At 42.5% G+C, this 26,253-nt stretch overlaps 1 protein-coding gene across 2 annotated transcripts in view; it reads left to right on the top strand.

Annotated features, from left to right (window-relative positions):
• Window positions 1–26,253, top strand: part of COMMD1 (copper metabolism domain containing 1) — a 263,676-nt gene that overhangs the window by 78,773 nt on the left and 158,650 nt on the right. For both annotated transcript variants that reach the window (XM_077485992.1, XM_077485993.1), the window contains exon 2: window positions 18,825–19,106. In XM_077485992.1, coding sequence (XP_077342118.1) covers window positions 18,825–19,106 — 282 coding nt within the window. The remainder of the gene's footprint in view (window positions 1–18,824; window positions 19,107–26,253) is intronic.

The raw sequence follows: 26,253 nt of genomic DNA, 5'->3' as shown, positions 1-26,253 counted from the left end.
TGGTGGTATTTAACCACTTAAGCCCCGGACCAATTTGCAGCTAAAGGACCAGGCCCCTTTTTGCGATTCGGCACTGCGTCTCTTTAACTGACAATTGCGCGGTCGTGCGACGTGGCTCCCAAACACAATTGACGTCCTTTTTTTTTTCCCCACAAATAGAGCTTTCTTTTGGTGGTATTTGATCACCTCTGCGGTTTTTTATTTTTTTGTGCTATAAACAAAAATAGAGCGACAATTTTGAAGAAAATGCAATATTTTTGCTATAATAAATATCCGCAAAAAATATATATAAAAAAAAACATTTTTTTCCCTCAATTTAGGCCGATATGTATTCTTCTACATATTTTTGGTAAAAAAAAAATCGCAATTAGGGATTATTGATTGGTTTGCGCAAAAGTTATAGCATTTACAAAATAGGGGATAGTTTTATAGCATTTTTATTAATATTTGTTTTTTACTAGTAATGGTGGCGATCAGCGATTTTTATTGTGACTGCAACATTATGATGGATACATCGGACATTTTTTACACATTTTTGGAACCATTGTCATTTATACAGCAATCGGTGCTATTTAAATGCACTGATTCCTGTGTAAATTACACTGGCAGTGAAGGAGTTAACCACTAGGGGGCAGTGTATGTGTTATGTATGACGTTATGTTTTTTTATTGTAGGGGGGCGTAGCCTGGCATGTTACGTCACTGATCGTCCTTCTCTATAAAAGGGAACAGACGATCGGTGACAGCCACACAGGGAAGCATGGGGAGAGGTTTTTTTTACACAGACCTCTCCTCGTTCTTCAGCTCTGTGACCTGATCGCGGGACACCAGCGGCGCTGGTCCCACGGTCACAGAGCTCAGGACCGGGTTGGGAGCATGCCGCCGGCGGCGCGCTCCTGACCCACAGCTGGGCACTTAAAAAGCAACGTACAGATACGTGCTTGTGCCCAGCCGTGCCATGCTGCCAACATACATCGGCGTGAGGCGGTCCTTAAGTGGTTAATCACCACTGTTTTTTTTTATTTTTTACTAAATAAAAAAAAAAGAGCCAAAAAATTGAACGTTTTTTTTTTTCTTTGTTTCTGTTGTAAAATTTTGCAAATAAATAATCTTTCTTCATAAATTTAGGGAAAACTGTATTCTGCTATATTTCCTTGGTGAAAATAAGCCAAATCAGTTTTTCTGTAGGAAAGTTATAATATCCACAAAATATTGTATATGTATCAACATGGATCAGTCCTGATGTACTGACTCTTAATTTCTTGAGGCCTGAAAACACCAGGACAGTACAAATACCCCCAAATGACCCCTTTTTAGAAAGTAGACAGTCTAAGGCAGTGATGGCGAACCTTGGCACCCTAGATGTTTTGGAAATAGATTTCCCATGATGCTTAACTATACTGCAGAGTGCATGAGCACCATGGGAAATGTAGTTCCAAAACATCTGGGGTGCCAAGGTTCACCATCCTTGGTCTGAGGTATTTAGTAAGAGGCATGGCGAGTTTTTTGAAATTGTACATTTTTGTCACAATTATTATACATACTGTCACCAGTGCAGTACAGGGTTACCATATAACTGGTGTGGTGGTGATTAGGGACACTGGTGACAATATATAAAAAAAATATTAATAATCTTTTTTATTAGGTTTTTTTATTTTCTACTTTTTATTTTTTATTTTTTTACCATACGGTGACCAGAGCAATACAGTGCTACTATAGTCACACTCTACTACTCTGAGAAAGTGATCAGTTTTTTTTTTTTTTTACACATTATGATTGCTTATACCAGTGAATGTCATTGGTATAAGCAACAATTTTTACTGAATAAAACTTATTCATTTAGTGTCTTTTGTTGTGATTAACTGTGATTGGCCAAAGCTAAAAAAAAAAATGGAGTACAGAATCTTCTACAGGCATACCCCACTTTTAAGTACACAATGAGGTTTATTTACTAAAGCTGAAAAGTGCAAAATCAGGCTCACTTCTGCATAGAAACCAATGAGTTTCCAGGTTTTATTACCAAAGCTTAATTGAACAAACTGGGGTTAGAAGCTCATTGGTTTCTATGCAGACGTGAGTCTGATTTTGCACTTTCCAGCTTTAGTAAATAAACCCCATTGTTTACTTAAAAGCGGGGTATGCCTGGTACTTACATTTGGACCCAAAGCAACTGTGCTGGACTGCCATTCTTTAGGAAGTTTCGAGACCGTTCTTGTGTTGCCAATGTAGATGTAAATTTATGTACACTCGTAAAAGTTTAATTTATAACTTTAATTTCTTTATTTAGCAATAACAACAGTTCAAATAGTTTACAAAACCTTTTTACTGATCCTGGGGTTATTTGGGGTGGAGTTCCACATATGGTGCAATCATTTGGACTCATTCTTCAATATGTGAGGTTCTCTAAGGTCATCTTTATGAATCGCTGCTCAGTGGATCCAGAGAAAGATAAATATCCCTCCTCCCTTCAAGGAAATTCTGCATAATTATGTCTTAAAGAGGAAGTAAACCCTGATGGGTTTACTTCCTCTTTGATTCCCTGCAAAGGTAAAGCATAATGGACTACTATGCATCACATAGTAGTCCATTATGTGTCACTTACCTGACACAGGAGCCAGCGAAGTCACCGCTGTCCCCTGTATTTCCGAGCATTCATCTTCTTGGTGGGTCTCACTGCTCCGGCGCTGTGATTTGGCGGAGCAGCAATGACGTCACTTCCTCTCATGCACACGGGAGCCGACGCTCGCAGCATATCGCCGCGATCTGCAGCTTACCCAGTGCGCCTGCGCGCCGCTGTCTTCAGGTAAATATCTCCTAAACCGTATAGGTTTAGGAGATATTTCTTGGACCTACAGGTAAGCCTTAATCTAGGCTTACGTGTAGGCCAAAGTGGTTTGTAAGGGTTTACAACCACTTTAATGGGCAATGGGTTTACACCCTGGATTCCACAGCCACAACTAACTGTATACTGTTGCAGAATATCTGGGAATGTCACCAGTAGCTTTATAAATTATAGGACAGAAGAAAGGTCTTCTTTCTTTTTCCCCTTTTTTTCTTTTCCCAATGTTTTCCTTTTTTTCATATTCCATTATGATGGTTCTATTATTCTGATTCACCTTTGGCATAGTCCTTGGCTCACAGAGCAATACGTTTAGCTTGGAGAACAGGTAGCGCAAGTGGGAGATCATATCTGCTCCGCATGTGCTTTTATGTAGACGTGATCCTTTAGCAATGCTGATCACTTGATCGGTAACTCAAAGTGATCTCTGTTGGGTGAATTTGCACAGAAAGGAAGAGTTTTATTAAGGTCATCCTTGCATGGGGAACTGCCCAAGAGAATAGTAATTTACAGTGGCATGGTGAGAAGGAATTAAATATGTGCAACAATTCCCTTCGGTCATTAGATGTAAGATCTTTAATACGCACACAGAAGATCTTGGCTACTCACACAAACATACAAGCTTTTTGACATCTCCTTTCAGACACATATAAGTACAGTGTGTAGTACATGACATTTTGCAGGCTGGATTGCCAAGATCTGAAGTCTTCTGCAATGAGCAATTTGTTTCTTAGGCTTAAAAAAAAGTAGGTGTTTATTTATCTAATTTGCAGAGCTATTCGTGTGGGAACGACCACATTAAGGTCACCAGATGGAGTTGAAGATCATAGAAAATAAATACTAAAGCCCCGTATACACGATCGGATTTTCCAACTGGAAATGTTGGATGTCAGGCTGTTGCCGGAAAATCCGACCATGTGTATGCTCCATCTGACAATTGTTGTCAGACTTTCCACCAACAAATGTTGGCTAACATGTTTTCAGATTTTCGACCAACAAATGTGTGTTGTCGGATTTTCTGAGCGTGTGTACACAAGTCCGTCGGACATAAGTCCAAAGTAGACACACACACGCATGCTCGGGAGCAGAAGCGGTCGGTCTTGTAAACTAGGAATTGGAAAAAAAGGAAAAAACTGCGCTATGATAAAAATATTATACTAATCGTCCACAATGGAACTTTGATCAGCTGCGGCTTGACTGTATTACATAATTACAGAAAAAAACACATGAAAAATTGAGTAAGCTGCGCTAAATCATAAACCCACATAAAATTCAATGAAGGTAAAAAACATGAGACAAAATTTCAATAATAATGTGCAAAATTAGGCCTATTACCCCCAGTCCTAAAGAATAAGGGTTATAGGGTAATTGATCACAGTGAACAACGGAAAAAGAAAAAAAAGAGAAAAACAAAAAATATAAAACAAAATAGTGAGCACCCAGTGTGTAATTATATAGACATTTAAATTCCAACAGAGTCCAATATAGATGAAATCGTCAAATCTTCTACTGTGTAGCAAGTGCTTGATCCACCACCATACAGCCAAAATTACTCCTTACCAGAATTTCATGACCCCCCACTACAGAGGGTCACCAACAGCATGTAACAATAGATCTCTACCACTTCAGAAGGGTCTCAGCTGTTCTCCTCCCTCCACCGATATGACCAGGTTGTCAAACAAGTATCTTTAGTTATCTCCCATATATTAGGTCATATGTGCCAATTCCATGCAAAAACTAAATTTATGCTTCAATAGTGTAAAACCTTTTAATATAACTCAAATATAAAAACAAAAATGCACTTACAAAGCACAAAGGAAAGATCAGCCTTAAGTGCGATGCGCCGGCCGGACGCAAACGGACAAACTCGTCTATCCTGGGTACAATTCCTTCGTAAGGGGTGGCCCTGGCTGAGCGATGCGCTGACGTCACCCCTTACGAAGGAATTGTACCCAGGAACGGCGAGTTTGTCCATTTGCGTCTGGCCGGCGCATCAGACTTAGGGCTGATCTTTCCTTTGTGCTTTGTAATTGCATTTTTGTTTTTATATTTGAGTTATATTAAAAGGTTTTACACTATTGGAGCTTCAATTTTGTTTTTGCATGGAATTGGCACATATGACCTAATATATGGGGGATAACTAAAGATACTTGTTTGACAACCTGGTCATGATATCGGTGGAGGGAGGAAAACAGCTGAGACCCTTCAGAAGTGGGAGATATCTATTGTTACATGCTATTGGTGACCCTCTGTAGTGGGGGGTCATGAAGGTCTTGTAAACTAGCATTTGTAATGGAGAATTACAATCGTGACATGGCAAATTATGAAATCTCCAAATTCAGCGCACATTCTCTTCTTCTTTAAGGCCCCTTTCACACTTGGGCGGTGATTGTGTAGCGCCTGAAAAAAACAGCCCCTTTCACTCCAGTGTGAAAGCCGGAGGGCTTTACACTGGAGCGGTGCGCTAGCAGGACGGTGAAAAAAGTCCTGCTAGCTGCATCTTTGGAGCGGTGTATTCACCGCTTCTACCCATTGAAATCAGTGGGGCAGCGCAGCTATACTGCCGGCAAAGCGGCTCTTTGCAGGCTGTTTTAACCCTTTTTTAGCCGCTAGCGGGGGTTAAAACCACCCCGCTAGCGGTCGTAGACCGCCGCTAATACGATGGTTTTTAGCAGGGCTTTACCGCCGACGCCCGCACCACCCCAGTGTGAAAGGGGCCTAATGGGATAATAATGAAGCTGTAGTAGTACTAGAAGTACTATTCTCCACAATTTTTTTTTTATTGTGCATTAAAAAAAGAAAACAAATAAAATTAGACGTGCTATTTGCCGATAGAACTTAACCAAAAAGTGCATTCTATGCATCCAAAAATAACTCCAAGGCCAATAATAACACATTATCTCCTCCAATTCCCCAACATGTCTGGTTGACGAACGGCCATTCAGAAACGAAATGAAAAACGCAAAAATAAAAGCGCGAATCAACACTCGCCAAACTTATACTAACGCAAAATTAGCAGAAGGAGCCCAAAGGGTGGCGCTAAAGCGCTGAAAAACCACGTAGTATGTCTAGTACGTGACTACGTCCATAATTGTTGGCCAACATTTGTGTGACTGTGTGTATGCAAGACAAGTTTGAGCCAACACCCTTCGGACAAAATTTCACGGTTTTGGCCAACAATCCGATCGTGTGTACGAGGCATTACAGTATTCTTATGAGTGAAGAGCACCCTGAGTTGAAAATAGCCTGGTTACATTTGGTTTTGTCAACATTCTCACAGAACAATTGTATATTCAGCTTCACAGAAAAAACGGCTCTGCAATGTGTTTCTATTATAGAATACATTTTTCTTAGTATTGCTTATGATATTGACCATTCACCCCATAAATCCTTCAATCAATGGGTTACATGACTAATTTTTCTTTAGCCCTGAGATATACTGAACAAGAAAACTTGCTCTCTCCATCTCAAAATGAAGCAGCCGACTCCTTTTCATCAGGAAAGAGTTTATTATCGTCATTCCGTACAGTGGGACTGTAATTGAATTTCATTGATGGGAACATATTTGGCAGACTTGCTGAAAATATTTAGCTAAAGATAATCCTGTCCTCCCTGGCAAAGAGCCTTCTTGGTACATTTCCACTAAGGTGCACAACAAAGGATTTCTTTCTGGGGCTGCAAGCTTAATATCTAATAGGCAAGTCACTCTTTTATTAAAGAGCTACTAAACAACAAAATGCATTCTTGTAATTACAATAAAGAGAAAGAAATACTGCACTGGTGCCCTAAAATTGTGGTGGAGAAGCCAGTACAACAATAGGCAAGTGAAATTTAAAAATAAGTGCAGCGCAAGTGAAGTGAAAAGTACCCGTAAAACTTACACAATACTAACAGTGAGAATTTATTGTATCTGGACGATCACTGCAGCCAGGTAGAATCATAAATTAATTTTCATCAATAGTGAATAATTGTTAATGCAAATGAAAATAATTAAAAGGTTGTATATACATTAGTATTATTGGATTGTACAAAAGCAAACCTACAGGCAATGAATAAACCAAACAATTGAAAGTGCCAACTGACCCCCTAAGTTGGAAGAAGACCCCCGGAGATGCCTAATAAATTACTTTTAAAAACCTGTGTATTGTTTGTTTATTGACACTTTTCTTCCCTCTGGTGAATGGGTAGGGGAACGATGTACCCCATACTCATTCACATAAGGTGCAGGGCCGGGATCTGGGGGCCCCTTATTAAAGGGGGCTGCCAAATTCCTATAAGCCCCCCGCCCGCAGACCCTGACAACCAACAGCCAGGATTGTTGGGAAGAGACCCTTGTCCTCATCAACGTGGGGACAAGGTGCTTTGGGGGGGTCGCAGGGTGCCCCCCTTCCCCAAAGCACCCACCCCCCATGTTGAGGTCATGCGGCCTGGTACGTTTCAGGAGGGAGGGTGTTCGCTCGTCCCCACCCCCTTTCCTGACTGGCCGGGCTGCGCGCTCGGATAAGGTTCTTGTATGGATTTTGGGGGGACCCCCACACTGTTTTTTCGGCATAGGGGGTTCCCCTTAAAATCTATACCAGACCTAAAGGCCTGGTATTCTCTTGGAGGGGGAACCCATGGCGGTTTTTTATTTAAAATTTGGCGTGGAGTTCCCCCTCCAGAGCTGATTTATACTGTGATTGGCCACAGCCAAAGTCGCCTGGCCTGGGGGCGACTTAAAGTCGTGTGGTAAGTCGCCCCAAGTTGTGTTGAAGTCGCCCCAAGTCGTGCTGTGGTTCATACTCAAGTTGTGTCCAAGTTACCTCCCAAAGTCGTGCTGGAAGTCGTGTTGCCCCTGTGTGAACAGGCTCTTAGAGCGGCTGCACTTTCAAGTGCACTTGCAGTGCAAAGTGGATTTGTCCTTCGTAAATAACCCCCGTTGTGTCTGAAAATAACTAATCCTGGTCCACCTGAATAATCCAATGGATATACATGAATGAAAACAGGTAATCTGGGGGGAAAAAAATCAAGATGCAATAATACAATAATGTCCAGTATATCTAAAGTGCAAAAAAAAAAAAAGGAAGGCATTGTCTAATAATTTCATATGGTGGAATCCAAAAAAATGCATAGGGGAGATCCAGGGAAAGGGAATGCCAGCAGTAATCGTCACATGAGTGAAAATAAATCCACCACCGATTTTGGAAGAGGCTTACCGGAGTATGTGGACTCAATAAGGCATATGCCCAATGAGTCAACCACGCAGGATGTGTAATCACACCAATATGGGGAGCTTCCACTCCATTCTTTCCTGGCCACAGTAGGGGGTGATCCCTAAGTCCTTGTTGTAACAGAGCAGACTGAGGGCCGAAGCCGGTGGGCTGTAGCAGCCAGGAAGCTGTAAGAGAGTGTCACCAGAGGTACAGAATGGGTACTAAACAGGGACACAGTTATAGGGTCAAGAGGACCGAGGTCCACACCTGAACAGTAGTGCTGACCAGAAAGCCAGATGGCTCTGTATTTTCCATTCGTTATTTCATTATTGGTTTGAAGTTGAAACCCCTGCTTGGGAATCTTTTTTAAATCTTTTATTCTATCTTTTAATGTGACAACACTGAAGAAATTACACTTTTCTGCAATGTAAATTAGTGAGTGTACAGTTTGTATAACAGTGTACATTTGCTGTCCCCTCAAAATAACTCAACTCACAGCCATTAATGTCTAAACCGCTGGCAACAAAAGTGAGTACACCCCTTAGTGAAAATGTCCAAATTGGGCCCAAAGTGTCAATATTTTGTGTGGCCACCATTGTTTTCCAGCATTGCCTTAACCTTGGTCATGGAGTTCACCAGAACTTCACAGGTTGCCACTGAAGTCCCCTTCCACTCCTCCATGACAACATCATGGAGCTGCTGGATTTTGGAGACCTTGCGCTCCTCCATCTTCCATTTGAGGATGCCCCACATGCTCAATAGGGTTTAGGTCTGGAGACATGCTTGCTCAGTCCATCACCTTTACCCTCAGCTTCTTTAGCAAGGCAGTGGTCGTCTTGAAGGCGTGTTTGGGGTTGTTATCATGTTGGGATACTGCCCTGTGGCCCAGTCTCCGAAGGGGGTGGATCATGCTCTGCTGCAGTATGTCATACTGCCTTCTGAGATAGGTGTGACATTGCAATCCCAGGAGGCAGTGGGGTCTAGCCTAGGCCAGAAAGCAGGAAGTGCAGCTTTGTAGACCAAAAAGGTATTCTAGTATTCAAAGAACGGTTAAACTTTTACCCAGTTTTGTTAGTGGAAGGGGGGAGAGACCCAAAGAGAATAGGTTGTTTTTTAATGTGTTAAATTCCACTTCCACGGCTATACCAGTCAACATTAACAATCAAAACTAGAGATGCCTAGTGAAAGCATATTTAGCTTGCTGAGTTTTTTTTAAGTTTATTTATTTATTTTTTCATCAAGACACTCTCCCTTTGTAATCTGGCAAATCTGGAACAAATCTGTTTGAGATGTAGGAACATCCTCCTTGCTGCCTCTCGCACAGAGAAAACCTTATGTAAAAAAAATGACAGTATTACGAAGTCTCTCAAAGCCAACAATCAGATTCCAACCTACCTTGAATATTTAAGTGAGACTGGTGATACAGGAAGCAGAAAGAGAGGGAAAGTTAAACAGCATAGTTTTCAGTAAGTACTGCCTTTCTGCTGACTATGTTAGGAGGTGTAGGTGCTTAATACAGTGAGGGGAAAAAAGTATTTGATCCCCTGCTAATTTTGTACATTTGTCCACTGACAAAGAAATTATTAGTCTATAATTTTATTGGTAGGTTTATTTTAACCCTTTCATGACTAAGCCTATGTTTGGCATTTGGTGTTTACAAGATAAAATCCATATTTTTAGCTAGAAAATTACTTGGAACCCCCAAACATTATATATATTTTTTTAGCAGAGACTCTAGAGAATAAAACTGCGATTGTTGAAATATTTTATGTCACACAGTATTTGCGCAGTGGTGTTTTAAATGCAACTTTTTGGGAAAAGGGACACGAAACAGAAAAAAAAAAAAGATAAAAAAAAGAAACAGTAAAATTAGCCCAATTCTTTTGCATAATGTGAAAGATAATGTTACGACGAGTAAATAGATACCAAACATGTCACACTTTACAATTGCACGCACTCGTGGAATGACGACAAAGTACGGTACCTAAAAATCTCAATAGGCGTCGCTTTACTTTTTTTTTTTTTTTTTTTACGGTTACCAGGTTAGTGTTGCAGAGGAGGTCTAGTGCTAGAATTATTGCTCTCGCTCTGACGTCACATGTGTAATTTGAACACCGTTTACATATGCGGGCGCGACTTCCGTGTGCGTTTTCTTTGCTTCGCGAGCTCGCAGGGACGGCGGGCGCTTTCAGTTTTTATTTTTATTTATTTTAAAATGAATAAATTGTTTAAAAAAATAAATAAAAAATTTGATCACTTTTATTGCTGTCACAAGGAATGTAAACATCCCTTGTGACAGTAATAGGTGGTGACAGGTACTCTTTATGGAGGGATCAAGGGTCTAAAAGACCCCTGATCCCTCCTTTTACACTTCAAAGTATTCAGATCGGCGAAAACTGCGATTATGAATACTGTATATCTTTTTTAAACCGGCGCCATTGGCAGCCGAGTAAACAGGAAGTGACGTCATGACGTCGCTTCCGTGTTTACTATTAGAATACTGGAACATAGCCGATTACGGCTTCGTCCCAGTTTCTCCCCAGCAGCCGGAGGCATCAGACAGTGCATCGGTGCTCCCGATTGAACGGGAGCACCGGTAACAGCGGCGGGAGGGGGGGGGATGTCCCCTTCCGCTCCTCCGGCATAACAGCCGAGCGGCTTTTAGCCGCTTTGGTTGTTATGGCTGGATAGCCAATCGTCCGCTTTAAAAAACGGTACCGGGATGATGCCTGCAGGTGCGGGAATCATCCCGGTATACCCCCCGGAAGCCGAGTACGCACATCTGTGAGAGATAGAATAACAAAAAAAAAGGCATTTCAAAAAAGTTATAAATTTGATTTGCATTTTAAAGCGTGAAATTTGTATTTGATTTCCTATCAATCAGCAAGATTTCTGGCTCCCAGGTATATTCTATACAGGTAACAAGCTGAGATTAGGTGCACGCTCTTAAATGTAGTGCTTATAATCTCAGTTTGTCACCTGTATAAAAGACACCTGTCCACACAAGCAATTATTCAATCAGATTCCAATCTCTCCACCATGGCCAAGATCAAAGAGCTGTAGGGACATAAGTGTGAACCCAGCCTAATACCCCTAATTAAATTCTAGTGTAACCAATTGTCCACAGAAGTCACCTGATTGACAAATGAAGTCGACCTGTGTGTAATTTATTCTCAGTGTAAATACAGCTGTTTTGTGAAGCCCTCCGAGGTGTCAGAGAACCTTTGTGAACAAACCTGCATTATGAAGGCCAAGGAATACACAAGAAAGGTCAGGGATAAAGTTGTGGAGTAGTTTAAAGCAAAGTTAGGTTATAAAAAAATATCCCAAGCATTGAACATCTTACGGAGCACTGTTCAGTCCATCATCTGAAAATGGAAAGAGTATGGCACAACTGCAAACCTACCAAAACATGACCATCCACCTAGACTGATAGGCCTGGCAAGGAGAGCATTAATCAGAGAAGCAGCCAAGAGGCCCATGGTAACTCTGGAGGAGCTGCAGAGATCCACAGCTCAGGTGGGAGAATCTGTCCACAGGACAACTATTAGTCACGCTCTCCAGAAATCTGGCTTTTATGGAAGACTGGCAAGAAGAGAGCCATTGTTGAAAGCCATAAGAAGTCCTGTTTGCAGTTTGCGAGAAGCCATCTGGGGGACACGGCAAACATGTGGAAGAAGGTGCTCTGGTCAGATGAGACCAAAATTGAACTTTTTGGCCTAAAAACAAAGTGCCATGTGTGGCAGAAAACTAACTGCACATCACCCTGAACACACAATTTTCTTCAGCAGGGACAGGGAAGCTGGTCAGAGTTGATAGGACAATGGATGGAGCCAAATACAGGGCAATCTTAGAAGAAAACCTATTGGAGTCTGCAAAAGACTTGAGACTGGGGCAGAGGTTCACCTTCCAGCAGGACAACGACCCTAAATATACAGGCAGAGCTACAATGGAATGGTTTAGATCAAATCATATTCATGTGTTAGAATGGCCCAGTCAAAGTCCAGACCTAAATCTAATTGAGAATCTGTGGCAAGACTTTAAAATTGCTATTCGCAGACACTCTTCATCCAATCAGACAGAGCTTGAGCTATTTTGCAAAGAAGAAGGAGCAAAATGGTCCCTCTCTAGATGTGCAAAGCTGGTAGAGACATACCCAAAAAGACTTGCAGCTGTAATTGCAGTGAAAGGGTGTTCTACAAAGTATTAACTCAGAGGGGGCTGAATACAAATGCACGCCACACTTTTCACATATTTATTTGTAAAAAATGTTGCAAACCATTTATCGTTTTCCTTCCACTTCACAATTATGTGCCACTTGATCTATCACATAAAATCCCAACAAAATACATTTAAGTTTTTGGTTGTAACATGACAAAATGTGGAAGATTTCAAGGGGTTTGAATACTTTTTTAAGGCACTGTAGGACAGCCCATTGAAGTGAATGGGCTTCCTTATGTACAATGCGTGAAATAGTGCAACAAACCCTGCTACAGCATATGTGAACAGGGCCTAAGGTATGTTTGTGTTTGATTGCTGAATAGCATTATCGACTCATTAAATGCTTTCACTTAGAAATTACTTAGAAATTCACTTCACTTAGAATTACTTTTTATCTTATTGCCAAAGTTTGGGACTGAAGTACTCAAAAACCTGGATGCAGTAGTTGTCCCTGCACTACTTTAGGTCTAAATTTGGTACGACTTGCATTGACTTCTGTCAATGCAAGTCGTACCGAATTTGGCTGGGGTCCGACTTCAAAGTTGCAGGCAGTGTGAACCTGGGCTCACCTGTGCCTAAAGCACCTATAGTTTCATTTAATAGGAAGCATTTAGTAAAGGAGAGTTGTAGCTTCTATAGATCCGATTTTTTTTTCTGGTTATTTGTAGCTGCTAAATACATCTTCCATGCTTGTATAGGCAGTTACAAATCACCTGTGTGCTATAATCACTATCAACTACAGTCAATAAGAGCAGTAGCTTCTACAGTTGGCAGAGTCATAGTTTGCTTTGTAATTCAGTCATGTAGTCAATGATTAAAACTAGCTTGAATTGCTTAAAGCGGCATTAAGCCCAAAACCAAAAATGTAGTATTTTAGCCTCCTTCTCTCTAACCGCTATATCTGCGAGAGAGCTTGTTCTTTTGAAAAACAATAGAGTTACTGGCCAGATCGCCAGGAAATAATAAGGGAAAGGGAGCCTAAAAAAGAAAATGAATGCAGCCATCACATCTAAGAATTGGTAAGCTGCAATATAATATTCATTTCGGGTTTAATACTGCTTAAGGCCCCTTTCACACTTCTGCAACTTGGGTCTGCAAAGTCGCATGACAAGTCATACTCCGTGATTTTCAATCGGTACCATTTATATCTGTGCAACTTCAAGTTGCAGTGACCTCAAAGTAGTCCCTGCACTACTTTGGTCTGACTTTGAGACGACTTGAGGTCCCTAGACCTCAACATTATACAGGGATTGCTTCAAGTCGCGTCAAAATCGTGCGATTTTCAGGTCACACAAGTGTGAAAGGGGCCTAAGGCACAGATCTTTCATTGAGTGTATTTGTTTTTCCTAGAAACATGAATGCCAAATGTGACATGGCTTTAAACAAATCCAGAAAAAAGTAGTTTTGAACTCCCACACCCAAAAACCTGATGCAGCAATAGCAGGGTAGTAGAAGGATGCCTAGGCAATTAATTGCAAGCCTTGTGCTACACAAAGGCAGGGCTCCACAATGGAGAGCCTTGGGCTACGCAGGCAAATAAATCGCTATGCTACTGAGAGATTTAGCTGCTTGTTGACAGCAGTCTCACTAGAATTAAAACATACATGTTGTTGGGAGTCCTTAGCAACTGAAAATGAGACTCGCTTAGAATGTTTTGGACGCAAAACACAGAAACAAACCTTATTCGTTCTCTCATTTAGTAATAAAAACTTCTTGCCTGCTATGTGACTTCAGCACTAGTGCTCCGGTTTTCATTGTAATATATTTTTTAAATGATCTGAAGTATTTCATAAAGGAAAATACAGCAGGAAACTTGAGTTTCATTGCTAAGGCAGGCCATTGATGGTGTAATTTTCTTTTCTGCAACCATGGGTTGCAGGAAAGAAAATCGCTTAATTCCCTCATCGACACAGTTAGTCAGTGTTGATGGGGAAATTCCTCCCATGGAGCTACTGTGTTCTCCCGGCGGGATGGGGGTTCGGGGAGCCATCTCTGCTGGGAAAACATAGTGATTATTGCTAGTGGCTGCAGCCGCTGGCTATAATCGCATGGCAAAAATCCAATATGCTGTTTGTACCTAAGACCACCGATGGATCGACTTGCGTACATTCAGCCTGCCCATAGATGGTTTGAATCCTGACTGGTCCCTGCTGAACCAGACGAGATTTGAACTAACTTTGGCCAGCTTACATTAAAATGAGTAAGGCTAAACAGCACTGGAAGCATAGTTAAAATCTATGATGGGGAGATATCACCAGGGAAGTCATCAAGAGATTGAAAAAATTTCAATTGGTATTATTGGATTGTGTAACCAAATACCACCAACCAGGCCATAGGACACACCGAGCGTTCGCCTGGTGGGCTGAGGGAGGAACATCAGTTTGGGGTGGTAAGCTGAGCACAATACCTGGCAAAGTTTAATGCCAGGAGGGAAGTTTATGTGGAAATATGTGAAGGGTTGGAATAGCAGTGAGTGTGTGTTGGAGCCCTGCAGAGTTTGTAGCCCTCCAAGCTAACATACATCTCCTAAGCAGGAACACATCACTATCTCCCTAAGCATTCTGTCCAGATAATGTGCAGTTCATTTATGACCTTTCCGTTGAACCCTGTGTTATCCAAACTCTGTTCAATGAAAAGTGTAAACTCACCACATAAACACTCTATATACAAAATAACATTCCCCAACACTGGAAGCACAATTGAATGAATGCTGGTTATTCAGAGAATTACCGTATTTATGTTTATTGAGGATTGTGTTTTTTTTTTTAATGTACTAACAGTTAAGCTCCATACACACAATACGAAAATTGGATGAAAAATACCACTTTTGAAGCACTCCTGCATATGAGCGTATCTTTATTTTATTTTATTTTATTTATTTATTTTTTTGGACGAAAGTGGATATTGGGTGGGAGTTCCCACACTTTTTTTCCCCAGGACTTGACCCTTGAGTATATGGATATACAAAAAGAAGCCCAATCTCTACTTCTTTGGCTAAAATGGCTGGGGCCACACAAATACCTGTAACAAATAACCTAAAGTTATCCTAGATAAAATTATATTAAATTAATTTGTCATTCCCATACTGTCTGTGTTACTTTAAATATTGTCCTGCTTTAGAACAAATTAGAAAGAAAACCTACAGCCTGGTGTAAACTGCCCCTCTCCCTCTCCATTATAGGTAGGGTTAAACTTATCAAAAGGCTTGATTGCCTTTACAGGCGGTGGGACGGTATGTGCCCCCCCCCCCCCCATCTCCACTCTCTCCTGTCCGTTCGGGGAGCCAGAGAATGAACCTTCTGGCAGTTTACCATAGAGATGGCCAGGGACCATCAGGTCCATATCTATGACCCTTTTTACTGGAAAGCCTGAATTATTATTGTTTTTTTTTTTTTTTTTATATCTCGGGGTTTACAGCATAGAGGACTGGTCATGCCCTATTCCTATTTTAAGGAATGTTTACATTCCTTGTATTAGGAATAAAAGTGATTAAAAAAACAAATAAAAATGAATGGAAAGGGTAAAAAATAAATTCAAAGCACCCCATCCCCTTGTGCTCGTGAAACATATACGTGGGTCGAGCCTGCATATGTAAATGGCTTTCAAACTATACATGTGAGGTATCACTGCGAACGTTGGAGCAAGAGCAATATTTCTAGCTCTAGACCCACTCTGTAGCTCTAAAATTTTAACCTGTAAAAATTTTTAAAACGTTGCCTATTTTTTAAGCACTGCAGTTTGTCGCCCATTACACAAGTGTACGCAATTTTAAATGGTGACATGTTTAGTATCCATTACTCTATGTAGCATCATCTTTTATATTTTACCAAAAATTGGGATATCGTGTTTTCTTGCCTTAAAATTCATTAGAGTGTATTTTTACCCCCCCCCCCTCCCAAAAAAATAGCATTTGAAAAATTGCTGCGCAAATACCGTGTGACATAAAAAATTGCAACAACTACCATTTTCTTCCCTAGGGTCTCTTCCAAAAACATTTATATATAATGTTTGCGGGTTCTGAGTAATTTTCTAGCAAAAAAAAGATACATTTTACAGGGCTGGAGGGCTTGAAGGGCTACCTGCTGTATCTGATTCTCCTTCCCCTTGTTGCCCAGGTGCTCTGTCACTGCTGGCACATTCATTTATATGTTCTGGCAGTGCCCTAAATTAATCTGAAATTGGTCAGCTGTCTTTGAATCTATTTAAGACTTGTACTACATTCATTCCATTTGACCCTAAGGTTGCCTTCCTGAGCATTCTCCCTAAGGATATAGTACCACCATCACCCAAATTCCTGCTGGTGAGGTTATTGTTCCACGCACATAAACTCATTGTTCCGCCCTGGCTATCTCCTGATCCTCCCACCTTTCTATAATGGTGTAACACAATTAATGACATCTTAGCCCTTGTACGCACCGTCGGAAATTCTGACAGAAAATGTCCGATCGGACCGTGTTGTCGGCTTCATCTGACTTTTTCCGTCTGAATGTCCAACCAACAAAGTTTGAGAGCTGGATATAAAAATTTTCCGACAACATGATCCGATCAGACTTTGTCTGCTTGTTTGTAGAGAATTCCAATCGGACAAAGTGCCACGCATGCTCAGATAAAATTCCCAGGCCAAAGCTATTGGCTACTAGCTTGAACGTAGTCCCGTCATAACTAAATAACGTCATCACGTTCGGAGTGATCAGATTTTCCGACAACTTTGTCCGACCGTGTGTATGCAACACCAGTTTCGGAGAAAATCCGACGGATTTTGTTGTCGGAATGTCCGACCGTGTGTACAAGGGCTTAGAGAGAAAAAAACGAACATACCAACATAGGGGTTGTCCTAGGAAGTATCAAAAAATCTGGATCCCCTGGTTATCATTTCCTTCATTGGCCTGCTCTTCCATCTCTTCTCTAGACTTATTTAAAGCAGTTGTAAACTGCTGAACGTTTTTTTTTTCTCCTTCTTACCTGCAGGGCAAAGGCATAATGTGCTAGTATGCATCGCATACCACGTCGCACAAATTGTCAGTTAAATCAACGCAGTGCCATATCACAAAAAATGGCCTGGTCAGGAAGGGGGCAGATCCTTCCAGGGCTGAAGTGGTTAACTGAATAATCTTTTATCTGTTAAGCTAAGGGATAGTGAGAACTACATATGTCCAATATGACGCCTGTATTTCTGTACTTGATGGGTCACCTTCCAATTTTATATGTTCTGCTATGTACATCATAACTTTCTACACATTGTATTGCACACCGTGATATGTAGGTGTTCTTGCAATATCTCTGAAAATTTCAGATTTATATAAGGAACGGAATTTGTTTAGCTGCTATGTTGTATGCCTTTTCTAATTTTCTGTCTGTTTTTGTACTCTGTAAACCAAATTAAAAAATTGCATAAATACAGTATTACATGATTAAAAAATATTCATCTGTCATAGAACCATAAATTGAAAGTGGCACAGTTCATTCAACGCATTTCACTTGAGCTTCTTCAGTATTACAGGGGAGCTCTGTCATTATGCAAATACATATAATTCGTATCAGAAATGGATAAATTAAGCGCACTCTGGGTGAGGGTGCAATCATATAGATAACAAAGGAAGAACAATAGGTCAAGTTATATATTAAAAAAAATATTTAAATGAAAGTGCACAGTGAATGAGTCCATGGTAATGAGTCCATAAGAATGCTAGGGAAAATGCTAATATCAAAGGAGGCTGCCTGCTTGCAGATTGAAGTGGATCTGAAACATATGCAAACAAAAAAGTGGCGCCTTCTAAGCATAGCAATATATTCAATTTTTTTCGTGATGAGGTAAGTAAATGACAAATACACTCACAAACGGTGGAAGAGATTGGGCAATATATATATATATATATATATATATATATATATATATATATATATATATATGTGTGTGTGTGTTTGTATCATGCTATGTTTATAATAATATCACATTAACTTGGAGACATAAAAAATGATAAACTCATGTACATATGTACATGAATTTATGTTAATGTCTCCGATTTGTATCTATGTTCTTGAAGAAGCTTAGAGGGAAACATGTTAAATGGACAGTCCTGCTTTCAATGTATGGTTCTATAACAAATACATTTTATATGATTATATCTAGGATGGCTTTATGTTATTTTTTTAAAGGTATATGTATAGCCTAAGGCATGTTAATCTGAGAAGTAGAGAGCAGAATTCTAAAGGATTCTATCTGTATACCTTTATATCTATGTATATAATGATTTATTGTTATTATGCAATATCCATGTTATTATTTGTGTAACATTTTATTTAATTTTGCACAATAAATGCAATGATTAAATATTGTAATAGATGTCTGTGTTGCTGATAATGGTTGGCACTCTTAAAGTTCCAACATACCTTTTTTTTTTTTTTTTTTTTTTTTAAATGCCAATGGGTGTATTAACCCAAAACTGAAATATTAGTTTTAAAATGGACTTGACCCTCTGTTTTTTTTTTAAGCATATACAGTATAAATACAATATTCCGCATGTTTGCTCTCTATAGCTCACAAATATTTTTTTTCCTCTCCTTTATCTTAAGTCCGTAGTGTCTGCAGATATGGATGCAAACCAGATTGAGGCTTTTCTGACAGCACAGACTAAAAAGCAAGGGGGAATCACGGTTGAACAATCTGCAGTCATCGCTAAGTTTTGGAAGAACCACAAAAGAAAGATTCGGGAAAGCATGATCAACCACACCAGATGGGAGAACACCCTCAAAAGCTTAAAATGGAGGGTAGATGTAAAATCACAGTCCAGGTACTCGGACCAAGTCAGCAATGCTGCTGCTGTGGTGGAGGTGGAGATTGGGGCAAATGACAAGGTGAGCAACATCTGAATATACTAGTGTTCTGCACACAGCGCCTCTCATTGGCAGGTGGTGGGATTCATTATTATATTTGTACATTTTGCTTTTTTGATCCTGGCTAGTTTCCGATGGACCTGTTACATCTCGACAAGCAAGTAAAATGTAGTGTTTGGCTCTGACAGACAATCAGCCTCTTTTTTACTCTAATTTAGATAAGTATTTTGTTATTAAGGTGGCATTTTCGATACAACATGGTACTATTTGTTTTAATAGTGTTTTTTGTGTATATATTGATTTTAACCCAGTAAGAACATACATTGTAGATTTAAATGAACCGAAAACACCAAAATTAAATAAATGGCAATTAACTATATTAGGCGCCTTTCACATGGGCTTTCCGATCATGTCCGTCTGTCAGTTTTTCAGGCAGATCTGCTCCATTCAGCCCTTTGGAGTGGCGGATGTCAGTGGTGACATGTCCGCTGACACCAGCTGCTATCCGATCTGATCCTGTTCATGAAATCCAGATGGATGGAGACCCTATTTTCTATCCGCCTGCTGGAATGGATCGGATGAAAATGGACAGATGGTCTATTTTCATCTGATCTCCACATAGAGGAGAGCGGGGCTCTGACAGGTCTGTCTTTGCACAGTGAGCGGAGATGGACCTGGCATCCTCCTGCTCAGTGGGGATTAGTGTATCGATCCTCCCGCTGAGCAAATCGGAGTCTGTTGGGTGGACCACCCGTGTGAAAGGGTCCCTAAAGTCTTTCCTAGATACCCAAGTCTTTCCTAGATACACATAATATAACTGGATATTAATATTTATAGGTAAAGTTGATCCAAGGAACAGCCTTTTGGGGATCAGGAAGGAATTCCCCCCCCCCCCATTCATTTCTGTGTGTCTTTTCACACTGGGGCGGTGTGCTTGCGGGACGTTAGGAAAAGTCCTGCAAGCAGCATCTGTGGGGGCAGTTTGGGAGCACTGTATACATGCACTGTATACAAAATGCCTTACCCATTTTAATGAATGGACAGCGCTTCCAAAGCCCCAAAAAAAGCACTATCTCTGCCCTAGACTACCTTTGATAGCAGAATGGATACTAAGCGTTGATAAAATGTATCTTATTAAAAAGAAAACTATTCTTCAAAAAGCTGACGACAAAACGTGCAAGCTGGATTCATTTTGAAAACTCAGACGCCTGTAAATCTTTATTGGAGACAGCTCCAAATCTCATCCTGCAATATAATGTGTTTAATTAAAAACAGGCCATAAGATAGAACATGATTTTCCTGACAGACTCCATGGCAGCAACGTGTGGGTTAAGTCCCGCCTCCACTACCCATAGGACACTACTCCCATAAATCTTTGCTCCCTGCCCCTGGCCGTGTTCTTTTTTTGTCCTCCTCCGAAGGACCCAGAAGTGGTCTTCCTACCTGAAGATTTATCATCCCCACGATCGAGGTCGGCCGGTCTGCGACTCTGGGTCTGGAAAGTCGCATTACTCCGCTAAGCCCTAGCTATTAGCAGGGTATGGAGTGGGCAGTGGAAGAGGCGCTGTGAAGAAGCCACATGTCCTGGCCACTGGCAGGCAGGCTGCGCATTGGTCGGATAGCCAGCTATTAGCAGGTGACCTGTTTTGCCCCCTGGAAAGTCCGGTGTCATCTTACCTTATCTTCGGCCGAGTGATCGATCGTGGTGGGAGTGGTGAGAGGTTCTAAAAGTTCTTTATGGCAGCAGTTTTTGTATCTTATTATTTGTCTTCGTTTGTTTCTGTTTGTTTGTATGTGCAGGCATGGCGGCTGGTTCTTCCGCGTTCCAGCCGCCGTTCTACTTCCGGGTTTGCGTTTTCGGCCGTACTGCGCATGCGCGAACGCGGTTGAGATCGAGGCTTGGTTTCGCGCATGCGCGATAGCGGCAAAATGCCGCTGTTTCGCGCATGCGCACAGGCACGGCGGTGACATCACAGGGGCGGGCTATTTAAATGTGGAATTTGTCTGCAAGCTTTGGGAATGCTTGCGGGCTGTTGCGGTGACTTCCCCCTGCCTCTGTGTTGCATCCACTGGTAAGTGGCATTCTGGGATAGGGAGGCTATCCCTTCCCTGTCCCTTGCACTGATCCCTTGTCATCTTTTCAGCGCGTATGGATATCGCTGAGGACATGGATTCCTTACCGCCTGCTTGTGGCCAGCCCTCTCATAAAAGGTATTTCTAATGATCACCTGAAGGTCTGGTGGGGGAGGGGTATGTATCTGTTAGCTCTGTCCTGATGTCTTGTATCTTGTGGTTTCTTGTCTTGTGTCTTTTTCAGCCCTTCCAGGTCAGAACAGCATCGCAACTCTCATAGAGGGAGCGACTCCTCCAAGTCGCATCACCGGCACTCCTCTTCCAAATCTAAACATTATGGTTCCTCCTCAAAATCAGGACACCGTAGTGAAGAAAGATCGCACTCCTCGAGGACTCAATCTAGTCACTCAGCTAGTGCTTGTTGGGGGTGCAGAGCTCTTGTACCGGCAGGAAAATCTTTATGCGATCCTTGCTATGCCAAGGCTTCTAATGAAAGGGGTGACGCGGATCAACAACTTAAAACCCTGGTGGAGAAAGTTGTTAAGGAGTCCCTCAGAAATATTGAGGGCCAGTCCTATGTTCCCCCGGCAGAGCTGCCACTTTCTCCAGGAAGGGAGACTCAGCTGCAGGATACTTGGGAATCCTCTGCGCATAGCCACCCCTCAGCTGCCATATCTGACAGTGACTCTGATAAAAGTGATCCCTGTGTGGGCTTTGATTTCGCTCTACTGCCTCCTCTGGTCAGAGCTGTTAAAGAGACACTGAACTGGGAAGATTCTGTGGCTGCTCCTTCCAAACAAAGAAAATTCTTTAAGCAATTAAAGAAGGAACGGATTAATTTTCCTTTTATTTCTGAGCTAGGTGAGATTATCACAGATGAATGGGGCAAGGTGGAGAAGAAAAATTCCATGCTATCAAAGGTTTCGAAACTCTATCCTTTCAATGAAGAAGAGGTGAAGCATTTGGAGTCAGCACCGTTGGTAGACGCAGCAGTCATGCGGCTGGTGAAACATGTCACACTTCCCTTAGAGGATACCGTGTCTTTTAAGGACATTCTGGACAGACGAATTGATGCTGATTTGAAGAGAGTGTATCTCACAGCAGGAATGGCCTGTAAGCCAGCGTTGGCTCTGGCCGCTATGTCCAAAGCAATGGAGATATGGACAGATGGTGTAGATGAGACACTTAGAAATATCTCTGAAGATACAGCTAAGAGCTCGCCTATCCAAGAGCTTAGGCTGGCCTCCGCCTTTCTTGGGGAGGCCTCTATCGACATTATACGCCTGGTGGCTCGGGTGATGCTTTCTTCTGTTACGGCTAAACGGGCTCTTTGGCTCCGCCCCTGGCTGGCAGACCCAGCCTCAAAACAAGTATGGTGCCGCATCCCCTTTGAAGGGTCCTCCCTTTTCGGCAATAAGTTGGATGAGGCTATTACCCGAGCCACTGGTGGAAAGTCGGGGTTCCTCCCCCAGGACCGGCGTTTGCAAGCCCAGAGAAGGTCTTTTCCAAAGAGACAGTACCAGGAACGAGCCAGGGAAGCTCGCAGTTACAGACCAGGCCGTGAATTTTCCAGGTCCTGGAAATCAAGACAATCCTCTTTTAAAAAATCTACAAAAAGTGATTTGAAGGGAGAGAGGGAACCAACTAAATCCTTTTGAGGTTGGGCCCGCTCAGACAGGGCAGGTGGGGGCTCGTCTTTTCCACTTTCGCCATGTCTGGGCGGCCTCGATCCAAGACTTCTGGACCATCAAGACAGTCTCCTCAGGTCATGTTTGGACCTTCAAGGAATCTCCCAGACTCAGATGGGTCCCCACCTCTCTCCCAGCCTCAGACGAAAAAAGGCTAATTCTTCTAGCCTACGTGGAATCTTTGTTGGCTCAAGGCGCCATTATCCATGTTCCAGTCATTCAGCGAGGCATGGGAATCTACTCTCCTTTGTTTATGGTCCGGAAAAAGAGCGGGGCCTGGAGGCCGGTCATAGATCTAACCCACTTGAACAGTTTTATCAAAAAAGAAAAATTCAAGATGGAGTCTTTATCCACAATTCAACAATCGGTCCAAGCAGGGGACTGGATGGTCTCCATAGACCTCAAGGACGCCTATTTTCATGTCCCAGTTGCAGAAAATTACCAGCAGTATCTCCGCTTCTCCGTGGGCGAAAGCCATTTTCAGTTTACTTGCCTTCCCTTCGGGCTATCAACTTCTCCTCGTGTATTTTCAAAAGTATTGTTGGCAGTGGTAGCTCTCCTGAGAACCAAAGGGATTCGTCTACATCACTACCTAGACGACCTTCTGTTGTTGGCTCAAGACAAGGATCAACTTCTGGTACACAGGAAGCAGGTCATCTCCACCCTACAGGAATTCGGGTGGATCTTGAACTTGGAGAAGAGCCAGCTGGTCCCATCTCAGCGGCTGGTGTTCTTAGGGGCCCTATTCAACACTGTCAGAGGCACCATCTCATTGCCAGAAGAGAAGTTGTCAGTGGTCAGGGACAGAATCCGTCCAGCCCTCTCTGCCTCTCATCTCCAGGCTCTCCAGTGCCTGAAAATTATAGGCACTATGGTAGCGACAATTCCGATGGTGAGGTGGTCACAGTGGAGGATGAGGCCCTTTCAGAGGGGTTTCCTTCTTCAATGGTCAGGCAGCAAAACCCAGCTGATTCGGATCACCTTATCCATGAGGAATTCCCTTCTGTGGTGGCTCCAACGGGAAAATCTCTGCAACTGCCATTCCATTCTCCCCATCTCATGGGTCACCATAACAACAGATGCCAGCAACAGGGGTTGGGGCGCCCACTGTCTGGCGGAAATGGCTCAGGGCACCTGGATTCTCCCCTCCAGAGGGACGGTGTCGAACATCCTGGAGTTAAGGGCAGCCTTTCAAGCTCTGCTAGCCTTTCGGCATCTGATTTCAGGAGCCTCGGTCTCTCTCAGGCTAGACAATACCACAGCAGTGGCGTACATAAGAAGGCAAGGGGGTACCCGAAGTCTATCCCTTCTCCAGGAGGTGGAACCGATCATGACCTGGGCTCAGAGGAACTTGAAGGATCTGACAGCATCTTATGTCCCAGGGATTCAGAACGTTCAGGCAGACTTTCTTTCCCGGATACTTCTGGACAACAACGAGTGGTCTCTCCACGAGGAAGTGTTCAGCTGGATCCTGACAATGGGGTTCTCCCCAGAAGTCGACCTGTTTGCCTCCCCTTGCAACAAAAAACTAGAGAAGTATTATTCAAGGTACAGGGATCCTCAAGCCTACGGGGTGGATGCCTTGACGGAGAAATGGTGGTTCCACAAGGCCTATGCCTTTCCCCCAACTCCTATTATTCATCAGTCCCTGAGGAGACTCAGGTCAGAGACAGCAGAAGTGATAGCCATAATCCCTTATTGGCCCAACAGACCCTGGTTTCCGCTTCTGATGCTCCTCAGTGTCAGGGATCCAATTCCTTTACCATCCAGGCCAGACCTTCTGTCTCAAGGGTCGAGATTACATCCTTGCCCGGATCACCTGCGCCTAAAGGCTTGGTTTTTGAAAGGGGACGGTTGAAGGCTTTAGGCTGTCCTGAAGAAGTCATTCCCACTCTTCTTAGTGCTCGAAGAAGCAGTACTAACCGGGTATATGAGAGAATTTGGGCGAAGTTTGCAGATCACTTGTCTTCAAGATCCAGTTCCTGTAATACCCTGACAGTCCGGGACGTCTTAAGCTTCTTGCAATCGGGATTGGATATCTCCCTTTCGGTTAGTTCTCTCCGGGTCCAGGTTTCAGCAATTTCAGCCTTTTCCGGAGTCGCATGGGCCAATCATCCCTTGGTCCAACAATTCTTCAAAGGAGCAGTCAGGCTTAGGCCACAAAGGAAGCCTAGATTCCCCAAATGGGATCTTCCATTGGTTCTAGATTTCTTCTCTCAACTTGACAGAACGCTCTCAATCAGAGAATTAACCCTTAAAACCTCTTTTCTGGTAGCCATAACCTCGGCGAAGAGAATCTCCGAAATTCAGTCTCTAGGTGCAAAGGAACCTTTTCTCACCTTCTTTCCAGATAGGGTGGTCCTAATTCCGATGTTGGGGACAAATCCCAAGGTGACCTCTGTTTTCCATGAAAACCAGGAAATCACTCTTCCTACCTTCAATTCTGCTGGAAGTCAAGATCCACATCCACTCGATTTGGGAGTTACTCTAAAACAATATCTGGATATTACAGCTTCTTTTCGTCAATCTGACTTCCTCTTCGTGCTATTTAACGGGAAAAGTAGAGGCGCCAAGGCCTCCGTTAGATCCATCGCTGCTTGGGTGGTTCAAGCAATTCAATGGGCTTATAGAGAGAAGGGCTTGGCTCCTCCTGAGGCGGTTACAGCTCACTCTACCAGAAGTCTCTCAACCTCATGGGCGGCTTCACGCCACGTTGCACCTGATGTAATCTGCAGAGCGGCCTCCTGGTCTTCTATTCATACTTTCATGTCTCACTATTGTGTTGAGCCAGCTTCTTTATCCTCTGTTGATTTTGGTTTGAAAGTCCTGTCGGCCGACAGTGTTAAATAAATCTTTTGTTCAGCATTTTTTGCCCACCCGGGTGTGTTTGGCGAGTTATTTCCCACACGTTGCTGCCATGGAGTCTGTCAGGAAAATGGAAAATTCCTATCAAAATACTTACCGTAATTTTCCTTTCCTGATGGACTCCATGGCAGCAGGAGTTCCCTCCCAAAATGGCTGGAGTAGGCTAGTTACCGAACACGGCCAGGGGCAGGGAGCAAAGATTTATGGGAGTAGTGTCCTATGGGTAGTGGAGGCGGGACTTAACCCACACGTTGCTGCCATGGAGTCCATCAGGAAAGGAAAATTACGGTAAGTATTTTGATAGGAATTTTCCATTTTATTAATAGCACAGTGTTCCCCCCTCCATTATGTTTTCTTGGCTTAGTGCCTTTATGTATAAAACTGAAAGTTGGTTACTGTTCACGTTTTTTTAGCTTTGAGACTGTTCAATGTCACAGGCCTCCTGGACACTCCCAATTTACTAGAAACTGTACAATACTGCATTTTACTATTGCCGGGTGTAAAAGTTAACACAATATTTCTGATATTTGTTTCATTTTTGT

This window comes from Lithobates pipiens, unplaced genomic scaffold (genome assembly GCF_037356315.1).
Source record: "Lithobates pipiens isolate NorthernLeopardFrog02 unplaced genomic scaffold, aLitPip1_a1.2 Scaffold_18, whole genome shotgun sequence".
NCBI lineage: Eukaryota > Metazoa > Chordata > Amphibia > Anura > Ranidae > Lithobates > Lithobates pipiens.
This window is presented reverse-complemented; position numbering and strand designations above follow the sequence as displayed.